The sequence below is a fragment of the Delphinus delphis genome, chromosome 8, assembly GCF_949987515.2.
Source record: "Delphinus delphis chromosome 8, mDelDel1.2, whole genome shotgun sequence".
In the NCBI taxonomy this organism is placed as follows: domain Eukaryota; kingdom Metazoa; phylum Chordata; class Mammalia; order Artiodactyla; family Delphinidae; genus Delphinus; species Delphinus delphis.
The window spans coordinates 47888985-47914251 of record NC_082690.1 but is presented as its reverse complement, the minus strand read 5'-3'; the positions used below and the strand labels follow the sequence as shown (position 1 = coordinate 47914251).

At 39.6% G+C, this 25267-nt stretch overlaps 1 protein-coding gene across 1 annotated transcript in view; it reads right to left on the bottom strand.

Annotated features, from left to right (window-relative positions):
• Positions 1 to 25267, bottom strand: part of SYTL2 (synaptotagmin like 2) — a 99600-nt gene that overhangs the window by 15015 nt on the left and 59318 nt on the right. The window contains 12 exon segments of the mRNA XM_069540924.1: positions 205 to 299; positions 3659 to 3706; positions 4952 to 5005; positions 6966 to 7067; positions 9856 to 10011; positions 10014 to 10144; positions 10146 to 10247; positions 10249 to 11122; positions 11125 to 13752; positions 16960 to 17763; positions 18881 to 18995; positions 20151 to 20232. Coding sequence (XP_069397025.1) covers positions 205 to 299; positions 3659 to 3706; positions 4952 to 5005; positions 6966 to 7067; positions 9856 to 10011; positions 10014 to 10144; positions 10146 to 10247; positions 10249 to 11122; positions 11125 to 13752; positions 16960 to 17763; positions 18881 to 18995; positions 20151 to 20232 — 5191 coding nt within the window.

Below are 25267 nucleotides of genomic sequence, written 5' to 3'. Positions count from 1 at the left end.
ATAAGAGTTACTGTATGAGTCAAATGAGATGTGCCTTGCCTTGTTCCAGGACTAACAACACTACCTCTATTGACATGCGAGGCGAAGGTCGGTCCTGCTGACCTCTTCGGTCTCTGCTATGGCTGAATACAGATACACCAACCTTGGCATAGCAAATCCACCTATTTGGTTCCATTTTTCGGACGGTACAAAAGACAAACTTGCCTCATCTTGGAGAAATGCTGGAACAGACTTGCTCATCCTTTTGAGTTTGTCAGGGTGGGAAAACTGATTATCAGGTTGTGAAGGCACTGTGGAAACTAAACAGTAGCATTTCCATTCAAAATTATCCTCACAGTTGTCAGACAAACATAAGGCATAAGTTGAAAACACACTTTTCTTTCGTCTATGAACAGAGATGTTTTTGTAAATTGGTTAAAGGAATAGTAGTTCACATGCACAGGACCACAAGGTAAGCAACATGCAGTTATAGAGAGAGAACTAAGCAAGGAGTTGAACCAAATAGAAAACAAAAATTTAAAAACCACTAGGTTTACTGGACTGCAGGACTGGATTTGAATTATACTGAAACCTACTACCAATGTGAATTGGTTTTAACTGATATTTTTTCACATTAGAGCTTTGAACCGCAAGGTCTGTACTTTATTGGTTCATCTCCTTGAGATATATTACATTTTTAACATGCTGCAGGCTGAAAAACTATTTCATCAGATAGCAAGGATCTTTGCACACAATTCAATCATAAAAGTTTTCTGGCTATTGAGTGTCTAAAAGGAGGTTGGTTTCTTTAGTGATTGCTGGGATTACCTGTAAGAGTGTTTCGCCCTCAGAAAGTCGTGAAAGACTACAATTTCAAAACGAATTATTTTTTGAAAATGGAAATTATTTAGATACGTTTCAATTCAGAGAGTTTTCAATAGAGATATCCCAAGGCAAGTTTGAATGGTTCAATTTAAGATACTCTAAGAATTTACTATGAAAATGTAGCATATGGTTTCTTTCTGATACAGTAAGTATGTGTGTGGAAGTCACAATAAGATGATGAATTTGCTTCCTCGTTTGTGTAACTCTAGTTAGAAAACTTTCTTCTTCTTTGCCTAAGAATGACAATGTCTAAGCTTTTCTTATGGTGAATCAGAGCTTCTATATTGAATGGCTTAATATTTTTCAAGGCACTTAGAACAGTGTCTGGCACATATTAGGCCTTATGTAAATATTTGCTAAACAAATAAACATTATCTGATAGGAAATCTTTAAATTATCTTTTCAATGTGATATAAATATACTGACTTGACTTTCTCATTGAAAGAGATACTAGGAAAACAGATAAATAAAAATCAAATTGTATTTCTACATATAACTCAAAAGGCTCAAATTTAGTCCTGAGCATTAGCTAAGTTCATCTTTAGTTAAAAGAAATCTAGTGAAGGAATACAGAAACTTGAACTACACATATTAAATATTTGCTCATTCACATAATAGTTCTCACCTAGCTTTAGGCTCACAAATGCATCAAAATACATTCATGGTGTCTCACAAGATGAGACCTACTTTAATTACTTCCCATTAAACAATAACACATGTGTGGGTGTATTCAGGTGACTTATACTGAAGCAGTATAAAAGTAGATCCCACAAGGGCCCAATGTAGCCCAATGAGTATGTAAAAAGTATATATCTGTTACTCAAATGTAGTCAGTTTTACACTTATTGGGCTTTAGTTATTTGTGTTTTGATCATGCATTTCATTTTGTCTTGTGGTAAGAATACACTCTTTACTAGAGAAAAGGAATAACCCCAGCCCAGACGTTAAGAGTCATCTTGGAAAATATCACAAAAAAGAGAAATTAATTTACCCAGAATTTAGCACACGATTAGCCTATTTCCCTTGACCAATAACTAAGCTAATTAGGAGGTCACATATGAAGACACAGACATATAGGCATACATTGTCTATGCCTATGTTTTGTTTTCACTCCTCAAGTTAAATGTTGAACAAAACACAGAAAGATAAACTAGGATGCCCAAACTTAAGTATTCAGTTGCCAGTTCAAAAGCAACTGGAAAAGCCTCTTTACCCAACACCCCTGAGGGACAGAAGTCTTGTTTCCTCTGCAGCAGCCGGACAGAGAACACACACCAAGGGCTGAAGCCTGGATTGACTTCTTTCGTAGGTGGTTCTTAAGAATTTGTCAGGTCATGTGCCAAAGCTCAGCTCCTTCATCTCTGGCAGGAGAACCTCATGAGCAAAGTTTCAGATTTCGGATGAGATGTCACAGCTTTCAAGCACCAGCACTTCTCTACCTAATGGCTCCTTCCTTTGGCTGCTCTTCTCTTTAAGAATCATCAGCACATCCAAAGACTGTTGGGAAACTGTTATTAAAAATTATGTGGACTCCTGAGGGCAGGTGTGTGTATCATTATCTTCAACCCTCCAGTGCCTAGGATTATGAAACCACCTCAAACAGGGACGTCAAGAAGACACACATGCATATCTGCATGCTTTGCTAGCCTCCACAAACACCTTTTTAATGCACTATTTGTACTCAAGACAATAGTCACAGTTAAGAACAGCAGTCTTAAGATTGAACAGAAAATGGTAAATAATCATTATCTTTTCTTCATGGTGGATATTAATTAGTTGATGCATATTAGCTACCACATACAATATTATGTTGTGTACTAATTAATAACTTGACATTTGCATATAAAATAATCACCATAAGTCTAGCAATCATCTGTCCCCAAAGTTATTACGATATTATTGGCCATATTCCTTACGCTGTATATTACATCCCCACAGCTTTTTTATTTTATAACTTAACCTTTTAAGGTTAAGTTATAAAATAAACTTAACCTTTTCCCACCCACCATGCCCCCCAGCAACCATCCGTTTGTTCTCTATATCTTTGAGTTTGCGTTTTGTTTTGTTTTGTTTAGATTCCACATATAAGTGAGATCATATGGTATTTGTCTTTCTCTGACTTATTTCACTTAGCATAATACCCCCTAGATCCAACTATGTTGTCACACACATTTACGACTTGAGATTCAGATGTTCACTTGCTTCATATGAACTATACTAGAGTTTAGTTTTGAACCTCAGAGCTTAAACCCTGCGCATTATAAAATTTGCTCCTATAGATAATGTAGAGAGGCATATATGACCATACTACATACTAATCGTCAAAGTACAGTTCTTTCTTAGGTCCAGATACATTATAAATTGCTTCATGTCTATAGCCTTGCGTAAAGGCCATAAGAGATCCAGTACTCCAGACCATACTGCAACATAAAAGCCAAGTGATATTAGAAGGTGCCAACTTCATTTTAAGTAAAGATTCAAAAAGCAGAGAGACTGGCAAAAGTATAACAGTACTGAGCAATAACGTGTGTATATATAATACATATACATATGTATACATAAAAATTCTAAATATATATAACTATCCCTCAGTGGAATCATGAATTAATCTTTCAACACAGATAGTAGTAAAATATTTTTAATAAAACCCTTGTCAGAATGAAATAGTTTTGTAAGCTGCAAGAGTTTAGTATAATAATAAATGCTACATTAATGGGGTTAGTTATTTCAGCACATTTAACACCATGTAGAGCGGCAACATTCAGTCATTTGTGAGAAAGATCCTGCTACTCACTTCCTGGAATGCATTCATTTGTATCTGGTTCCTGATCTGCTTTTTGATCTACTCAGAAGAGCAACATTGAGAATAAATACCATTTTAACAGAAAGATGAAAGAGACACGAAAATAAAGCTCAAATGTCAGTTTCACTACTAAGACTGCAGAATACATCTGACAGTTTTTCAGCTTGCTTTCCTCCATTCCCCAGTGCAATTCTTCATTAGCCTCTTTGAGGTCTCCTGTTCAAGTAAATATCCAACATCCAGCACAGGAGATGTGCAGTGTCTTTCCTCTCACTCAATAAGCCACAGCATGGAAAATGGAACGAACACTGTACTAGGAGTGGTGAAGCTGAGATGCCCGTCCCCACCCTCCCACTGACTGACTAGCTACAAGAGCTTAGACAGATCACCTAATTTCTCTGAGCTTTTCTCTGTAAAATGAAGATAAAAATCACTGCCCCACCTACTTCAGTGAGGTGGTTGTAAACATAAAATGAGAACGACAAAACGATTACATAAAAGTAAGGAATGACCTTTGAAGAGCTCTGTTGCTGCATTTTACATGAAAAAGCTCAGTTAATATACATTTTTATCATTATAGTGCAGGCAACTTAGAAAACAAAATTCTAGCATACAAGTATAAATTATATTTATGTTTGCATAAATGCTGAACCATAAAAATCAGACTCATTTCCATCCCTCCCACCACTATTACCCTATTCATTTTATAACTGAACCAAGTAACACCTGATCCATTGACAAGCTGCAAGACCTCCTGGCTCCTAAAAATTCAGAATCAGTTAATTTCACCCTTGGTCTATACTTAGTTATTTACTTGAGAAGAGGCAGGATCCCCACTCTTGTTCTGGGACCCTTTCCTTTGACCTTAAATCTTTACCAGTTACACCTAGAGAGATCTAAATGCTGAGACTTGAGAATCAAATATAGGAATAACTTAACCCAGGAACCCACTCCACTCTCCCTGCCTTCACAAGGAGTTTTGCAAGTCAGAGTAGCAAAAATCTGTTCATACCCATAGAAATACAATTTGCTATTTTTAGAAACCCTCGCTTCCCAAGGGTCTCTGATGAGATCCTCACAACAGTATCACCAGCAGAAACCTTAAGAATACAAGCAGTATTAAATGCACCAAGTCAGAACCATTTTATAATAACCTAGGCACAATTCATCACATAGCAGCAAATGACGTTCTTCTATTTCTCTAACAGCTGCATCCCGGTGACTGCCCAAACCATCCCAGAACCTAATACACAGACAGACATGCAAATACATAAAGATATTTACCATCTTCAGCACTACGCACTAATTCTTCTGGCAGATTATCTACTTTTGCTTGATCTGTGCAGGAGAAATTAACAAATGGTTAAAACGACTGACCCTTGCCGAGAAAGAACAGTGAGATTGTCCCTGGAAGCCCCCGGAGTTGGAAGCAATTAGTCAAGATGCGGTGAGGGGTGCAACCAAGATGTCTTCCCCAAAATACTTTCCCTTTAGATTAGCTAGTTGAGCCAGTGCCATAGCGGGAGCTCCCATTTCAGCCCCGATGCAGCTTACATCAGCACACTGCTGCACACGGACTCCCAAGGGTTAGAGGGTTAGCTCAGAGCAAGCAATCGGCTGGCAGCAGGAGAAAGCACAGGGCTGCAACAGCCTCTTTATTCTTCTGGAAAGGGTAAGATGCTAGCCATGACTAACACCTTCTCAAACCCATGGTCATTAACAAATATTTCTGTGCGTGCATCATCATTTGTGTATGCCTCTGGGAGCCTTGCTTGGGAAGTCAACTGAAGAGATGTAACTGGGGACCAGCTGCTAAGTGGAATCTTGGCAGGCTCGTGTGAGAGTGGGTATCGGTATTTGGAAAGGAGCATGCAGGAATACCCGTCAGCTGATGGTGTTTTTTATTTTAACTCTGCGCATTCCTGAGTACTTTAGAGCTGCACCATGGAAATAGCCACATGCTTCTCAGGCAAGAGGTCTGCCAAACTGGACAATTGTTGCTGAGTTTTGGGGTTTTTTTTTTCCCCTCAGGGCCCATCACTAACATCAGGAAGAACAATCAGGGCTGTCCAACAAAGGACTGGACTCGCCTTCTCTGGAAGCATTCAGGCGGATGTGGGGGGTTGGCCACCTGTTAAGGGGGCTTTAGAGGGAATTCCTGCACTGGGGGGAGTTTGGAATGGGTGACCTTCAAGGTCCCTTCCAACCCTGAGATTCCAAGATCTTTGGTAGGGTGAGGACTGCATTCCAAACTGGGACTCTATTGCCCCCAGAGCCCTGAAAATCTCTGAATTTTAAGAATTGTTTAGTGGCGTAGTTTTTTCTTTTTTAAAATCTGAGTTTTCAGTCTCAATTGCAGATGCGTAAAAATATTCTCAACATGACAATGGTCAATTTTAATCATATGAGTTTGGCAGTGGTTAACTTGCACTAAGTTTTCGCATGACCATCTATAATCCCAGGGGTGCATTTTAGCTTAAAAATATTAAGAACAAAACCCCAAGAAGTCACAATCTCTAAGTCCCTATATACATTATGCTGTATGTTAGTACTCTAGAAATCCTTCACCAGTTAAAGCAGCAGCCAGTGGGGAATAGTGTGCCTGAAGTGTTGCATGTCAGATAGCCTTTGGGCTTATAATTCCACTATCCAAAAGAAATGCATGAAAAGGGATAAAAGAGAAAGCAAAGTCCTTGAAGCCAGGGACTAATTCATCTCTATATCATGCAAAAATTCATCAGACATCCAACACTGTCATATGTAACATGGTCTCTTCATAAATGCTCTTGTTAATAGCCTGTTGATTTTGAGTCCCAGCTCTGCTGTATGATAGGAAGCAAACTACTTTACCTCTGTGAACTTCACTTTCCTCATCTGTAAAATGGGAGTAACAATTTGTCCCTCACAGGGTTGCCTATGCCAGTTAAATGGGAAAATGCATGTAAAACACTTAGCCAAGTCCTGGCACACAGTGTTCAATCAATGTTAGCTATTACCACTAGAACCACTAGCTACCACATTCTTTTAAAATTCACTGTACTTGAATAAACACTCAAACTGGGATTCTTCAAGGAAACCTAGTATTCTAGTAACCAAACCTCACGCGTTATTTTAAAAGCAAAGTTCCAGCCACTTTAGGCTGAGCCTCTTCAGCTCACTTGGGAAAAGTTATTCTCATCTGTTAACCCCCCTTTAGGGTTTTCAGTGCACAACAGCATGCAGTGAGGCCACAGAAGAGCACATACGCATTTTTAAGCTGAGATGGGGGCATGAACAGTGGGGCAAACTTTATTCTCACTTGATGAATCTGATGCAATATCTTCTAGACTTTTGGAAGGCATTTTCCTAGCAGCACTCCTTTCCAAAGTTTTCAAAACAGGACTGGGTTCTTCTTCTGAACCTGTTGCAAGACAAAACCGATGAATACTGCACAAAAGAAAAAAGAAAACAACCAAACTCTTAATAATCAATGGACACTGAAATGGTAGGTTGAAAGGAGGCATTATGCCATAAGCCTCTATACTTTTATTCACTCTATGAAGCACTCCAACAGAAGAAAATAAAATTTCTCCACTAAAGAATATTAGTATATTCTTTAAATAACTTTCCTGGTCAAGAAATATTTGTAAGCATAAATGATACAGAAACAAGATTAACAAGATTCCCACATTAATAGAAATGTGCTCTCTTAGTCTTTTACACCTCTATTTTAGGCACATGATTTGTTCTGTGCCAGACTTTGAATCTTTCCCCTTCACTTCTAGCTTTTGAAGACAGCCACAAAATGGTTTTAGGAGCATTAAAATAATTAGCTGAAAACCATAGAAGGCAGGATTCAGATGTTTTAACATCTGTGTATAATTGGGTACACAGATGGGTGAATTCTCCAGATCAACAAATGTAGGCTTTTTGGGTTTCATGAACTGGTGAAATTTCCAACAAAATGTTGGGTAATGACATGAGGTAGTCAACTTTTTATTTTACTAAGGCATTTGTGTGTGGGGGGGGGAGGTCTCTATTATCTACTAATGCCTTTATTTTATAAAAGGAAAGGCATTTTAGGACCACAAGGGAAAAAAAAAAAAAGGAAGAAAAAGCACATAACCGGAAAATAAGAACAGTTCTTTAAATACATCTAATTTTATAAAAGTTTTTCTCTAGATAGTCCTTAATTGTTCCATTTTGACAGTGGAAACTCCATCATGGATAAGCCCTGGTCTGAGTACTCTCATTCATCACTGTTGTAGTCTCAGTGACTAGAACAGTGGCTGGCAACAGGCACTTCGAAAATGTTTGCTAAATCAACGAATGATTCCATTAATGAGTCGATGAATTTGAGAACTACTTCTCTAGACAATACTTTCCTGAAATGCATCCCAGTTCTGCCCAATGTTAATAGGCATTCTCCAGTAAATGGATCCTAAGATGAATTAGATTTGGGACGCTCTGTGTTCAAACTTAAATGGTTTCTTACTGCAGACCTTCTTAGTGACTTTAATATGCTTTAGTGTACTAATCATGTGCACGATCTCCCAGCATTCCCTCCCCCCTTTTAAAGGAACATACTGAGGTATTGGTTGGTTAAGAGCTCAGCCACAAGTCAAACATGTTAGGCTGCTCATCAAAGTTATGGTGCCTTGTTGTCAGATTCTTCCCTACTCTCACTCCACCCCCACCCATTTATTTAAAAAATAATAATTTAGGTTAGAAGATACAAAACTATGTACTATGTTATACCTCCTACTTGGCTTATAATTTTAAAATATCTTCTCTGGGCTCTGTCTGTCTGGGTGGTTATTTATATTGATTATTTCTTTTTTAGATAGGCTTTTCTGCTGTTCAATCAGTTACGCCGGTATACTTAGACACAGCCATATACATTAAGCAATAGTCTGTAAAGTAAGTGCAAATTTACAAGCCCTTCACCTCCTATAGGTCAATTTGGCCCAGTAACTCATGGGGTAGCTTAGTAAAAGTCTACTTCAACAAGTTTAAGATGTTGCCTTAACACTCTTGCATATGTCTGGTTTGAGAGACGGGTATTTCATTTTCCTTTTCTCACCAGTTATAAATGTTAAAGGGGCTTCAGCTTGATTAGATTAAAGGTGGATTCTTTGGTCACTTTTCAATAATAGGCGCTACAGCTACTTGCAAAGGAGCCCAAACCTCACCAATCAGCCACTCAGTAAAGCTCATTTGTTCTCATTGAGACTGAAGGGAGCCAGAAAATGACAAATTCTATTAATTTTCTACTAAGGAAGGTGATCAACATTAGTCGTTATGCAATTTTGGTTAAAATGTTCCAGCCAGAGAGCATCCTTTATCATTTCATCATTCTCATCAGCTAACTTCTAATCCCTATTTGTTCCTGGGTTTCTCTCCCAAAATAGCCAGGTTGCTCAGAATAGCAAACTGAGACAAGCCCTATCTTTTATAGCCTGGCTGAAACCAGAAGCCCAAGTCCACTTAGGTGAATATGGTAATTGATTAAGATCTCCATCCACTTAGCTAAGGCTGGAGCCAAAGAAATGCAGCAGGCCAGGCAATGCCCTTATAGGTAGAATCAGGTGAGGTCGTCAGACTGAGGCATACCCTAGAAGGGGAGGATCCTGCAGATAATTGCAAACAAGAGGGAGAGAGTGGCAACAGAAACACCACAGCCCAAGGTATCTCAGGGAAACTTCCAGCCTTGCACTTTGTTCCTGGTACTTAGCCACTAATGTGGTAAACTACTGTTCTTAAAAGGGAAATGTGTGACCAATATGGGAGTTTCTTGCCACAAATCTTACTAGAGACTCCTGTATGGACTGCCAATTAGGAAATTCTAATTAGCTCCAAGAGAAAAGCACACTTGGATGTTTTAGAGGTACTCTCTAAACCCCAAAAGTTCTTTAAAAAATATTTTTGAAACCTAAAAATTCTATCACTGATCAGTGAGAATAAAGTCAGATTCTGAAACACTGCCTGATGGGTAAAGCTATCTCTAGGTAACTCATTTGATTAAAGAAGATAAAAGGAAATGTAGTTTTTTATTAAGAAAATCTAGGGAGAACTGAAGTACAAAGAAGAATTTAGTACTATTTGGGATTGTCAAATTCATCCCAATTCTAAAAACGACACCATCGTTTATGTCAGCATTACATAAATCAACTCATTAACCAATCAGTTAAAAACTTCAAAATGCTCGCTGGAGGTATTTCTGCAGCTTTCTGCCTTAGAACTGATGTTTCCATCTGAAATATCAGAGTCAGAGAAACCTTCTTTTTCTTCCTTTTTCTCTTGTCTCTTATATGGTGATGCCAGAATCAATTCAACTTTACTTATTTTTGTAGAGTTTTCTTTGTCAGGAGAGGAATGGGTTGCCTATTTCTGGGCACGTTCATTGCTTCAGGAGCCTCTTTGAAACCAAGCTCCTGAAAAGCCCCGTCTCAAACTACTGCAACCTCACTTTCATAATTCCTGTCCTCTGGGGGTTTTAGTTTCAGTGGTCCCTATTTCATGGTCCACAGAAAGTTGTGAGGTTCCAGGGATCTCAACCCCACTTTCAAAACCACAGAGATCTATTGGTAAATCAGCCAGCTTTGTCTCTTCCCAACACTTTATCACGTTGCCTGACTTGAGATTTGAAAACATTACTCTTAAGTTTCATTTCCGAGGCCTTTGAGGCTGTCCAGTAAAAAGAGGGCACTTTCCCCAAGAACCTGGCCTGCTTTGACTGTGAAGGCTCCTTCTCAGGAGTTTCTTCCTTCACTGACACTTGGAGCTGATAAGAAGGACCGTTAGATGATTCTTTAAGGAGTTTCTCAAAGCCAATCCCAAAAGCACTCCCAGTAATTGATGGAGCCTCGGGCTTTTCTACTGTTTCTTTTATTTCCTTAGGATGGAATTCAGAAGCAGCCTGCCTGGGCACCTCAGTACTACCTATTAACTTTGATGAATAAAGAGTCCCTGTATCACTGTCATATTTTGAGCAGGGGGTTTCAATTGTTTCCTTCAGTAGTTTTTCTAAAACAGCACTGAATTCAAGGAGCTCTGATTTAGGTTGAATAATTGTTTCCCTCACAGTTTCTGTCACTTCCTGAGATAACGCTTTGCCATCCTGAGCAACAGTAGAAGCAGATGAGCTAAGGGTTTGTTCTGATGGAGGCATTTGGGCAGCTAAATAAGATCCAACTTTATGAGTTTTATCAGGAACTACACTGAAGGAATACAAATCCTTTCTGTCTGGAACTATGCTGTCCATTGCAGTCTGTGATGGGATAACTCCCAGAGAATTTGAGGGGCTACCTTCTACCTGCACGCCTTCAGGAAATTCTGCTTTTACTTCTCCAGAAACTACTTCCCTCCCAACTGGATAAGTCAACAAAGCTTCTCTAAGTAGCTTTTGTAATACAGACTTTACATCATTCAGTGCAGGTTTGGGTAGAAGAAGAACTTTTTCTACAGTCTCAGAAATTCCCTTTGAGAAGGTAGTGCCTTATTCTGAGGAACAAGATGAGCATCCTTAGAAGAAGGCACACCTTGGGGAGTGTTGGCCACATCCCCAGAAGAACCCTTTCTGTGGTGATAGGAAGGTTGATCCAATGGGTAAGAACCTTCTGCAGCCATCTGAAACAAGTTCTCCGTGTTTAGCTGGCACTCACCGCTTTGAGCTTTCTGGGAGAGAGCTGAATTTCCCAAAGTTCCTGCCTCTGGAAAAGAAGCTAGTATCTCTCTCTGACAGGCTGATGTGTTCTGACTCCATTCTATCCCTTTTTCATAAACTCTACTCTCTTCAGACTCAGAGTCGATCCTAGTGGTTGCTGGTTCACATTTGGTTTGCGAGGGAGAGGGTGGAGGTCCAGTGGCTTCCTTCAGGAGTCTGTCTAGACTAGCAGTCAAAGTGTTCGAATTGACCTTTGGAGGAGCTACTGTTTTGTCTATATGCTCATTAACGATCTCCTTAGGTCTTTTGGCTTCTTCCTCGGTATCAGCAAAGTCTGTCTTTCGAGGCCATGTCCTATTTTCAGAAATACCTGGTCCAAGCGCTTGTTTTTTATGAACTTTTCCACCACAGGGCTGGATGACTGGTGATGAGGCTTCTGAAAGCAGCTTCTGTAAGCTGTCACTAAACGCGTCTCTGTAGTCTTTAGAGAAAACACTTGTTTTCACGAGGGATTCTTGAATCTCTTGAATCTCTCGGTCAGAGTAATCCTTTTCTTCCTTGAACACTGGAGTAACAAACCCTTCTGTATTTTTTCCCATGTTTTCCTTTGATGACTCATATCCTGGCAACTGATGAGTGGACTTTCTGGGTGGTCTCAATGGAAATGTGGTTTCATTTGGTAACACCTGGAGTGTGCCCTTTGAATTTAATTTCTCTATTTCCTCTCTTTCTGGAACTCTTTTCTGGCTTAGAAGCATCTCTCTTTCATGGGTATTTTTTCCTGATGATTTAATGTCACTGAATTCTTCGCGTTTCTGGCTATTAAAAGGCACAGAATTTTTTTGGCTTGTGGTAGTATTCTTCTCAATATTATCTTGACTGTTTGGATTGGCTCCTAAGCCCCAAAACTTTCTCAAATTCTCAAATTGAGAGTGATTATAGACCTGTTCTGTATTGGGTTCATCCATTCTTTCTTTTAGGGATATAACTTTAAAGTTGGGATTCCATTCACCAATCAGAGATCTGTCTTTCTCCAAAGAGGTATGTATTTCACTCCCAACATTTGAAGGAAGTTGCAGTGGTGGAAAAGTAATGTCCTTTTCACAATGCAAACTGTCTGTCACTGGTAATCTTCTTATAGGCTCAGTTGTCTTACTCTGAAACAGAGACACTTTACCTGGTTGGCCAGCTGAAGGATCATTTTTGGACGGACCTGATATTTGGGGCCTGGTCTCTTTAGTTTTATTTGAGGAATAAAAATGGCAGAGATGGGCTGCTTGACCATCCTTATCTAGGACCACTTGTTTGGCAGTGACTTGATTATTATATTTACTACAGCCTGTAGATAAACTGTCCATGGACTTCACAGGCTGATATGCTTTAGCAGAAAGTCGTTCCTGACAAAATGAAGATGTCGGTTCTTTATGAGTTAAGTTAGCAGTAGCTTTCTCACCTTCCCAAAAGGATATTCTGTCACTCACTCTTTTGTATTTCTCTCTTTGCACTTGGTTTTGGGGAACCTCACCTGCTTCTTGTAGTTGGACCTTATGCTCCTTCCAAGGAGATTTATTGTTGGTAGCCTCAGGGGGTGACTCAACGGTCTCTGATTCTGAAGAAGCTTTTAGGATGTAACTATCTCTTCCTTTGCTCTCTCTCTCTGCCTTCACGTTGTCTTTCAAACTCCATTGTTCGGTAACTGTTGAAGAGTCAAAATTCACTTCTGACTTTCTTCTATTTTTTTCATAAACACAAAGCTTGGGCTCTTCTTCACCTAAACTGTCAACATCCTTAGTGTTGCATGGAACTTGATCTTCTGCATGAGATCCTTTGCAAACACTGTAGGAGTAGTTATTGGTTGGAGGAAGTACCCCAATTCCTTCTCCTACGTTTTTTGAACCTTGGCTATAGTCCACAGTTTTACTCTCTTGATTTGGACTGGAGATTTCAAATGGTTGCAGTATGCCTGGACTTTCCTTGCCTTGTGGGGACAAATTAATAGATTGGGGTTTGATATTCACATTTTTGCCATTTCCAAAAGGCATATTTTCCTCTACCTGGAATGTTGAATCAGATCCCACAGGTGTCAATTCAACTTTGGTGGATAACAGAGCCTTTGAGTCATTTTCTTTTTGACTGCTATCACCTGTCACCAAGGCAACAGCAATCCGTGACTTTGAGTCTGTTTTTTCTTTGGGCTCTATTTCTTGGGAATATTCGAGAGATGATTTCTTGTCATCTGAATGAGAACTTCGGTTAAACCAGTCTAGGACTTTAGATATGGAATCATCGGTTGTCTTCCTTATCTCAGTGGCATGTGGACCAGAGCATGAGGACGTCTTAGCTTTTAGGGACTTGAGAAGAGGGGGCTTACCTTGCTGATGGTCTCTAGAACTGAGATCTGGCACCTGAGATGACTCAGGCTCAACGTGAGACAGTTCATCTGCAACACAGAAATGCTTTTCTAAATAAGAAAAGAGAATGCTTAAAGAATTATTATTCAATCACTCACATTATCTTTTAAAAAGGCACTTTGTGTTTACATTTTCTACACCATTAGCTGTTTATATCAGCATTTATCTGGAGTTATAATGTAAACCATCCTAAATAAGATATTCTACCAAAGATGCCCTATAACAGTAAAGGAAGGTAAACATAGGCCCCTGGAAGTATGGGATGTAAGCCGAATTGGGGAATTTCTTTCAAGTGTCTGTTTTATTCTAAAAAATCAAGTAGATTTTGTATTCTGACCTGTGTTACATTTTAAACATTAATTTCTCTCAAAGCTTTGCATAAAATAGACACTCCAGGAAGATACATCATGTTGATTTTATGACGCCACCTATCTATTGGCCCACTCATAAACCCTAGAGAGGGCTTATACTCAAGTTCGAGAAACACAGACTTAGGAGATTTCAGAAGTTAGAAAAACAACGTTCAAGGAAGATTAAACAAGGAGCTCCCTCCAAAACATCAGAATGGCACAAGAAGGATATTTGCATCCAAGGGCCTTACTCCTGGTATACTGAACCAGAATCTCTGAAGATGAGGCCCAGGAATCTTTCCTACCAGCTATCCCAGTAGTTGTTTTGCATACTTCAGTTTGAGGACCATGGTCTCAAGAGGCTCCCCCATGATCCCCTATTTCCCTTCTACAATCTGTAAGCTGGAGATAGTCTCTGTGAGACAAAGTAAAATGAGGACTGATGGAGAATGGGATTTCTACCTGTTCCCTGATGTTTGCCAACCAACGGCTAGGAGGCTAGGGAAGGACACTTAAATTCTTTCTGGTCTACCAAGAAAGTAGGGAGAAATTATACTCCAATAAAGATGTTAAAAAAAAAAAAGAAAAAAGAAAAAGTAGGGAGAGACCTTTCTGAGCCTTATTCACAGGGCACATGGCACATGTAGATGAGGGAACTCAGGCATTCTTTCCCTTTAGTTAAGACTAAAGGTGTTTCAGCATTTCTTGCTCTTCCTTATAAATGCTAAGCTACACAATACATGTTCTTGAAAATTATGTGAGCTGAATTTTTATGACATTAGCTACATCTGAAATGCACCAGAGGAGATGTCAGTTAATAAAATTATCTCTTTGATTTTAATCATCAACTCTGGCTAAATGCTAAAACAACAAAGGCTTATACAATAATTGGCACGTAGTGGATATTGGTTTCCTTTCGTAACTACACATTATACTATTAAATATATGTCAGTAATGATAAAGTTCCTTTGAGAAATCTTTAAGAATTCTTTGTTAGTCTGTTTAACAGAAGACTAATAATGAAAAGAATGCTTGTACTACACAGTGAAAAAAAAAGCAGTCTGGACAGTATAAACATAATTTAAATTATATCCATGCCTGAAAATTATTGGAAGGTCCTACAATTAAACATTAGTGATACTGCTGGGTGATATCACAGATAATTGTTTTATTCTGTATGCATTTCTTCTTTTCAAATGTTTTTACACTTTTCAAATGAAAGTATATTACTTAAAAATAAGAAGAGTTTAAAAATTTGATGCCAGATAATGTTTTGTTTCCTTTGAGAAATTCTTTTGTTTTCTTCCAGTATAATATAACGAGTGTGATAATGACTGTCCTAAAGCTCAGAGCTCAAGTCAAACCCTTATAATTCACACAATTAGAGTTTACCATTCTTTTTTGGTCCTGATTTTCTTCTTATGCTCCATTATTTACTTGTATATATTTCTGTGGTAAGCAGGGGGGAAAGCAGGGCATTAATGAGTAAGCAGAACTTTGTATATAAGCTCTGAGACCAGAAGGCCTGTCTGTCAACCAAAATGGGTTTAGCTGATGACGGCTTCTCCCCAGACTTCACGGTGAGCTGAGATTGAGATTTAAAAATCAGAAAGCAAAAATAAATAGTTAATACAAAATTATAAAGGTAGTCTGTGGAAAAGCAGGTGCACTTTGAAAATCAGGAAAGGTTTACCATTTTTCTTCTATGGATTATAACAAAGGAAAATATTACCAAAGAAATTTTTTTCATCTTTTGGATAAACATTTAAGTAACCATCACCCAATTATTTGCTAATGTTTATTCAAACTTTAGTAGTTTCCTTAAAATGAGTTCCTTTATATCTTGAAGAAGCTAATTTTTAATTTTTTTAAAAAAAATATTCTCTTCTGTTCAAATGATTTAAAATACCCAGGGAGAGGGGTGATGGAAATGCTTTGTCCTTTAAGAAGTGGATTGATTTGAATAAGTATGAAAGCGTACAGCTGAGCAAAAGTGACTCAGGGTCAACTTAGTATCGACTAATAAGGGAGGAGGAGAGTAAATGAGTTAGAAACTTGACTGTTGCTACTATGAATTTTCCTGACTATAAAAATTATCATAGAGTTAGTTTAGGACTTAGTGAAGATGGGAGAGAGTACACAAAATGATTTTTCCCATTGCTTCTGTTTTAAAACATAAGAATTGTGAAGTAATCATATAGGCATAGGAAAGCAGTTTGAGGCATCCCCTGAGAGTTCTAAGACCTTCAAGAGAGGACTAGTCAGCTAGTTAGCAGGAAAAAGCAGTACTCTCATTGCCTCTCAGCTCACACCAGCTGAAGGAGAAAGTTCCTTCAGAGCATTTAAAGTCTAAGAACAAATGGATGGAGGCCCTGGGCAGGCCAAAGTATGAGGCTTTTTCATAGTAAGAATTTAAAGTCTAGTTTCCCATCCTTTGAGGCTAAGAAGGTGACGGTTCTCCTGAAATTAAAAGAGAAACCGAAGTTTGGTTAAATCGTAATTGATAAATTTGCATTAGGTGAGTAATAATATATTTACTCTGTACAAAGGTATTAGCATATGTTTATTTCTCACTCTGTATATACACCTTGATTTAACTCAAAGTGCTATAATTTGTTTAGTTAAATTATTGATATGATTTTTTTTTTTTTTTGGATTAAGCATAATGTGCCGGAAAGTGTGCTATCCTGGTTCTTTTAGTTATTGGTGATTGAGGAAAACATGTAAACCCATTAAGAGGCATAAACATTCCCCAGTGGCATCCGCTTGAATTTTAGCGGGAATACCTAGAAAGCAAAATGGGTTTCTACCAGGCTGGCTGGCTGGCCTGGCCATTCCAAGCCCACTGGCTCAGTTTTTAGAGCCTGGTAGTGACGAATCTCTTACCAGCAGGGCTTCTGGACAATTTTGATTCAAGCCTTGACAATTCTGATGAGTTAGCTTTGTGTTCATTGATGGTGTGTGAATTCTCGGTGGACTGTGCTCTTGTAGTTAAAACTTCTTTGGGAGAATGGTGCTCATTCATTGGAAAGGAACCAGAAGTCGTTGGCTGATGCATTTCATTTTTTGATGTACTTGGGCTTGAGGCTGATGGCTGAAAAAGCGAAGGCTTTCTGTATTGGGAAGGCTTAGGATCATTGCAAAACTCATCTATGTCCCCTGCATCTTCTGTTCCATTCTTCAATCTGTCAGATTCTAAAACACTAAATTCTCCTACTTCCCGGCCATGGACTAGCCCCAGACTCTGTGGGAGTTCATCCTTCACTGCAGAGAATCTCACGTGCTTTAATGGCTCCAGTGAGTTTGAGGAGGAGTCATCTTCTAAAGAATGCTCCTTCTCAGAAATTCTCTCATGGATGGTTAGGCCAGGTGACACAATTTTGCTTTTGGGTTCAACGTTCTGAGGAAAACGAACAGTTTCTGAGTCTGTGCTACTGGAACTGGAATTGCGTTTCAGGATCCCTCTTGGAGCCCCTCTTGTGTTCAGGGAGTCTGTCCTTTGTCTAGGAAAAGACTGGTTATCATCTTGCTTTAAGTCATGCGATTTATAGATCATTTTCCTGGCTGTGGGGATTGGAGCCTTGATTTGGGACCCATTCTCAGGGCCTGGAAAAGTCTGCTTTGTTTTCTCTAACTTTTGGCTTGAAATATCCAGGATAGATGACTCTTCTTTGGACTCTGACAATTCACCTGAAAAGTAAAACATATTAGATGATATACCAAATGCAGAATAACTCTGTAATTTAAAACACCTATCATAAACTTAATCTACATTTAGCAAAAACACTAAGTATTAAAGACAATGAAGCATGAAGCATAAATACAGACCTAATTAAAAAGCCTTAAAAAATTCATGCATGAACATCATTAAATTTAAGATTGCTGTGCTTTACATACATACATAGTTTGTGGTATTTTATACTCAATAAAAATTTTTTTTAAAAAAGAAACTTTAAAAATTCCTCAAGGAGGGTAAAGAAAAAACACAGAAGTCACTTAAAAAAATTCACGTATGGAAACCAGAAAAGGGAGCTCAATTTTTTAAAATCTCAATACCTAAAACAAAAATTAATTTTGTTAAAAAGTTAAAAAAAACAGGTAATGTTCCAGTGACTTCTTTTCTGTAAAGCATTTTATGCTACCTAAAGTGTATCCAATGGAGAAGAAAAATACACTAATATTAAAACAGGCTAATTGAAACTCCTAACTCTACTGTTTGTTAATTTTCTACCCCTTGTCCAATCTTTGATGCTTGTGGAATCTTCTTACAGTTGCTTTTGAAGAGATTAAATTGTCTAATGTTTCTTCTTAATGGTGAGAATGGTAAAATTCCCTAAGAGGCAGACTTCAATCAGTTAAGCAACAAATCTGATCAAATGCTCCTGGAAGACTGGGCTGATAATTACAGATTAGAGGATTGTAACATTGTCAAGTGGTCTTTTTATCTTGAGGCAAACTCTCCATTTTAAACAGAGAACTGTGTCTGTACCTGGTAGACATCCAATAAAGACTGTTAAATGAATGACTGAATGCCTCTGGTCAAAAAATTTCCCAGGTCACTGGGGGGGGGACCCAAGACATGGAGGTCACACAAGTGTCAGCTCCAAGACTGGAATGCATGAACTTCCGGTTTCTAAAATTTCTGCTTCCTTCCCTCAGGCAGGAAACCAGTGGGCAAAGTAGAAGAAAACCATCAGGACTTTTCACTTTCTCTTGAAAGCTATTTTGGTTAAAGGAACTCTGAGAATTTCCCTTAGTCCATAGATAACAAAGATAAAAATATCTACCCCATAAAAATAATATTTACCCTCTTTTGAAGTCTGAAAGAAACCAGCCCTTCCATTTTTTGACTGCTCATTTTTGATTTGTTGAGATAAGTGATCTTCTGGCAGCATGGAGCTATTAAATGGATTCTTCCTTTGCTGGGGAAAAATATTGTTTATTAAACTCATTTTAAATGTCACAGCAGCAACTCAGTGTCAGCAAATGCTTATTATCTCCAATAGTTGGTAGTTTTATCCAGTAAATTCTATCTGGCATGTTTGAAAAATGATGGTCTTAATTAATCTGGTTAGCAAAGAATTACCATATATATGCCATACCAAAAAAAAAAAAAACACAGGACAAAATTGTATAAAGTATACTCAATTCCAGAGTCCTCCAAAGTTAAACCAGAACCAGGCATTCAAATCTAAATCTCACAGAAGTGAAATTTTTACAGATGTGAGAAAACATGGGCCTGAACATATCAAAGAGGTGGTCAACGTTGGGGTAAACCTGAGACTCTAATTAGGGCAGACTCCCACCCATGCTCTTCCTACTGTATGAGACTCACTGTGATAGATTAAAGCTGTACTAAATATAATTGTAACTGACCTTTCCTATAAGGATTTAAAAGACAAGGTATCTTGAAGTGGTTCATAGTCACTATCATGATCATCAATTCTAATGACAGAAAAGCGTATCAGTAAATAGAATATTTTTCAATTGAAGTATAGTTGATTTACAATGTTGTGTTAGTTTCAGGTGTAGAGCAGCGTGATTCAGTTATACATAATACATATACATATATATATATTTCTTTATTCAGATTCTTTTCTCCTTTAGGTTATTACAAAATATTAAGTATAGTTCCTTGTGCTATACAGTAGGTCCTTGTTGGTTATCTATTTTATATATACTAGTGTGAATATGTTAACCCCTAACTCCTAATTTATCCCTCCCCCCCAGCATTTTTTTATTAATGTAAGACTGAATATCAATATTTGCTATCTGTTGTTTCATAAATTGACAATTCCCTCCCCCAAGCAGACCTCTAACAGAGATTCAGGAAGCCATGAATAGGAATAAGTTGGTTCCATGATATGGAATGCACTAACATCTTCAGCAATGCAGTAACATGATATTCATAAAATTTTCCACCACAAGAGTGATTTCTTATATTAAACAGAAAAATTATCTATGTTTGGTAGGAAAAAAGTACTACGAAATTCTCTTTATTTCACGGTGCTTTGAAAAAATGAGAAAAATGGCACTCCTTCCCCGAATGAGATTTTCAAAGTCTGAGCTCAATCTACCTTGGCTGGAGATACAGCTGACTTCCTTGTGCTTTCCTGGGATGTATCAATCATGGTGGAAGCTGGATTTACCACGCTGGAACTGCAAAAGAAACAATTCAGCCAATAAAAACTTACCCTTTGAGGAAGCGTAAATCACGCCTCTGAAGCCAGAAGCTATTAAGGCAGGATAGGAGAGGAAGTTTGTAAAATCAAACTGCCAGGAAGGTAGAGGGAGTTGGAGCCTAGAGATGATTAAGCAGCGAAGCAAAGGCAATGGGAGAACAGAAATGAAAACAGGCATGAGACAAGACGAAAACCATCCATCAGAAGAAGCCTTGAAGTTTTTATCACGGTACCAGGCACACAGGAGGTTCACAGTTTAAATCTGTACAAATAAACTCACCTCAAAGTCAGGACCTAACATCAGATGCAGACTAGAACAGTGAGCGGTTGTTCTCAAGAAGGGAACATCCCTGCTGAAATAAGGCCCCAGAGCATTTTAGAGATTCCGTAGGCCAGGACCAGAAGGGCACTGCTTACTCTAACTCGGGTAGAAAATAGCTAAAGAAAAGACGCAGGTGAGACAAGTGATTGGGCAGTAGAACAGAAGAAACAGCAGATCTAAGAGATGCTGTGCCGGGAGGATGGTGGATTGGGGCAACTTACTGGGAACTTTCAACCCAACTCTACAGGCTGGCCAGGTGAGTTCTCGTTCGAATACAAGAGGAGTAAAGACAAGCAGAGCATCCAGAAGATGGTGGGAGGTCAGAAGCCTGGAGCTGGCTTAGAAGGGAGAGGAGAATTCTCTAGACCATGATTCCCTACCGGAGGGACAGGGCAGCCCTAGGGTGAGAGTGCAGGGAGGGTGAATGGAGAAAAGTGAGTTGAGCCAGCTGCCTCCTGAACAACTACTCCTTGGCTGTTGAGTAAGAAGGGCAAAGAGGGTCATAGTGGCTCCCAAGAGGGAGGAAAACGACCCACTCAGACTTCCTGCTCCAGTGGCCCTGCCTCAGGCATAAGAGGGGAAGTCACTATTGGCTGAAAGCACCGTGCCTGGTTAAACTCCACCAGTTCTCCTAGTGGCATCACAGAGTCAAGGACTTGGAAGAAGTACCTCGGAAGGTGCTGGCTTTTTACCACGAAGCTAAAGAACTGGAGGGGGGGAGGGGAGCATTTTGCCCCAAGGCCACAGAGCCTTGCCCAAGATAGTTGTCACTAAAATTATGGACTAGATGTTCTTGCAAATTCATTTCCTTTCCTTCCCTCTGCACGTTGATTGCTACTTTTGTAGTCCCAGGAACAGGCTGAACACTTGAGGAAGCCATGCTCCCTTTTGTTGCCTTCCTCACTGTTCCAGAAAGGAATTACAGCAGATGAGGCAGCTGTATATGGAATACAGCCTGACCGCAGGGTTGTGAGAAAGGGGGAGGAAAGGGATGGGGAGGGGAAGGGCAGGGAACAAGAGGAGGAACTTATAATGGAGCCAGAATTAAGGCTAATAGAAAAACACATGGCAGGAGGCCTCTGTTCTTGAAACAGGTGAGCACAAACTTGAATCAAGTTATCTAGCGGCCAATATGAGAAAAGAATCCTGGTCACTGATAGAACTCACAGTAAAAACAGCCAATAGCTCAGGACTAGAAAGTAATGTCTCTTGAGTGTCACTTTAAGAAGCCAGTGAGTGATATGAGGAAGCTTATAGCGGATGCCATGTTCAGTTTTCTCAGTGTTTTGTATCATCTCCTTTAGTAAATAAATCAGTCACACAATGAGAGGACCTGGGCCAAATGCTGATGGTTGGGGCCTCCATGGAACAGCCATCTTCTCCTGTCATCTTCCTCCTTTCTCCTTCCCACTCACCAAGAACAAAGGACAAGCAGAGTCTCTACATTCTCCTCCCTCTGCTCCCTGGAAATCCAGTTCCTGCGCCTCTAGCCACCAGGCCCATGACTGTCCACACTGCATATCATGTTGTCCCCTCCTGCCCAGAGATGAAACCAGTCTCTCTCTACTAAACTCTACTAAACTAAATCCATGCAGCTGTGGATTTCATGTCTGCTCTGCAACCTCATTCTGTGCATACATATCTTATCTCTCATAGTAAACTGGGAGATTCTTAAAGAGTATCTTGACCATTTTTCTATTCCCCACGATGCCTTGTACAGTGCCTGGTACACAACTGGTGAACGACTGAATAACTGAAGGCCAACTGAGCCAGTGCCAAGGAAGGCAGCAGCACACAGGTGCCATGGTTTTTAAAAATATCTATGTTGTTTGCCAAATTACAATGAGGCGCATTATTTAGGTTTTAAACAAAATGTCTTTGTTCCTGCTATTCAGAAATCAAAAAGAAGAAATGAGGTATTCAGAGCACGCGATCAAACACCAGAAACATACAGTATTCACTGGGTTACCTTGTGGTTGGGATTGGCGGGAAATGGGATGAGGGTGAGATACTTGGTTAAGTACAGTTCACAAGTCTGCTTACTAGAAAAAAATAAAACAAGAGTCTTATGCCTCACACTGTCTCTGAAAATATAGTTACTTCCTCAATTAAGCTCCGGCTTTGCTTCTCTTGAGGAATGCATCAATGTTTTGTTTGCCTGTCTTTTAACTCACAACCATCAATACAGCAACCATCTTATTCTCAGTTGATCTTTGCAACATCCCTGTGAGGTATGTATCCTTCTCCCCATTTTACTAGCGAGAAAACGGAGGCTTGGAGAGCTTAAGTTAGTGAAAGAGCTAGGGATTTGCACCAGATGTGTCTGACCCTGACTCCAAAGACAATCATTGTAATGGCTGGGCTCTACTGCCTCTGATTTCTCACATGAGTAAAGCAGTGGTTTATGGCAAGAGGACTGGAGTGAAGTCTGGGCGATTTCTTCCTTCCCAGTTACTCTCACATCTGTCACTTCCTTTCCACCCCTACTGATTCCTCCTTTATTTCTGTCATCTGTACTAGCCTCATATCCGACCTCCTGACACCAAAGTTCCACTTCTCTAATCCATTCAGCATTCCACCTCTAAAATGGGATGGTCTAAAACAGAACTTTGATCATGTCCCTCTTCTGCTCGTTACCTTTCCTGGATCCTCAAGGCCTGTGGAATGAAGCTGAAGTCTGAACTCCTCAGGAAGGAATTGGAGACGCTCCACCATCTGCCCCACTGTACCCTCCCACTCCGCCTTCCTGTTGACCCTCATGCCAAACATGACTCACTGTCCCTCTTTGCTGTCTCCCCCAACCTATCCCCAGCCCTTCCCTCAAGCGTTTGCTCTACTCTCTTGACCCAAATCCTCACTATCACCTCCAAGCCCAGTCCAAATCTCACCTCCCTTGTGATGCTGGTCACCTATCAGCTCAGCTGGAAGTGGGTCTCCTTGTCTCAAGTCTTACTGCACATTTTATTGGTACCTTGGGATTGGGATTTGCTCTCTGCCTGGTACTATTTATTATCATGTGATCAGATATTCATATATGGAAGCATTATTTTTCCTAAGAGAATATAGTCTCTTTATAGCCAGATACTGTGTCTTTTGTCTCTTAGAATCCCTCTCAGAGGGATCAGATTTCTATTCGCAGGGTGTGTCCTGCATATATAAGATATTCAATACATTCCATGTGATGAGTTCTTAAAACTGTACAGCAAGCCAAGGTTCACACCTTGAGCTCTGTAATTTCTTCCCTCAGGTACCCTTCAAAAACTACCTGCAATACTAGATGTAGCACTTAGCCAAAATGGGTTTACTTCCGTAAGAAGATTATTAAAATATTAGACTACGAAACTACTGTTAGGGTTCCCCTCCTCAAAGTGTTTGCATTTTAATACAAGTCTTTGAAGACTTAACTAAAAAGAAGAATAACGTTAGGTACCGTGGTAGGGACATCTGGGGAAGAGGGAGGGCTTTATAGCAGTCTTAGAACTATACCACGTGGGCAGTGGGACAGTCCATCTGCTCCTATGCCTAGCCATAAAATGTTTCCAAGCACATGCAGCAACTTTTAAAGCTTTTGAACCTTAACTAGCCTTTCCCTCTAAAGCAGTTAAAAATGAATTCCCTGGAGGTCCAGTGGTTAGGACTCCGAGCTTCCACTGCAGGGGTCACGGGTGTGACCCCTGGTCGGGGAACTAAGATCCCACAAGCCTTGTGGCACGACCAAAAAATTAAAAAATAAATAAAGCAGTTACAAATAACACCAGACATACCCTCTTCTGAGGTATTTTTCAGCTTAAATATGAACTGTGTCTGGAATCAGAAGCAAATTTTGCAAGTGCTTTTTTTTCCCCCGTGTTTTTTGTGGTTGGTTTCTCCCTTTGGATTGTTGATTTCTCCCTTTCTCCTTGGCAGCCAATGCTGTGCCCATGCCCAGTACCCAGTGCTGTGCTAACACGTATTACGCTCAATGAGGCTTCAACACATCAACAAACACATGAAGAAATGGCTCAGGGATTGAGTGAAGCAAATTCAAAAATATGCTATGCCTTTTTTTAAAACCCCAAACACTGGTCCTTTACCACTGTGTGTGCCAATACTACCATGCTGAAAATCAGTAACCAGAACTAGAGCTGGGATCACTTGTGCTTTTCTTTGCCACTCGAAAGGGAACCTCATTCTCTGCTGCTCTGTTCATCAAACCTCTCTCTGCTTCCCCGTGCTACAGATGCAAACAAAGATGAGTTCCAAAATAACGCAGGTAGCTTCCCATGCTTGAATACACACTGAATACCCACGGTGTTTTAACTATTCACAGGCAGAAGCCCACAGAATTGTACCCACAACGGAAGAAGGACTCTTGCCCCAGAGTTTATTAGAAAAAACTCCTTCAGAAGCTCCAATATCCAGTCACTGCTGGCTTACACTCCCCAACTCCTGACTCCTGGCTAATAAAATATTGACAGGTATTGAGTCATTCTATTGAAGTTCACTTAGTCTAAAAGTACAGGCCCCAAAATATACTTAACACACCCAGTTCCCAAATGTTAAAGTATAGGTGAAAAACATGCTGGAACCTGATACTGAGTAAAGCAGTAGTTTCTGACACGGAAAGGAGGAATTAAACAACAGCTCCTTCTACAGTTCTGGGTGATTACCACCCGTGCCACGTAATGAGCAAGGCGTGCTGGATACATCT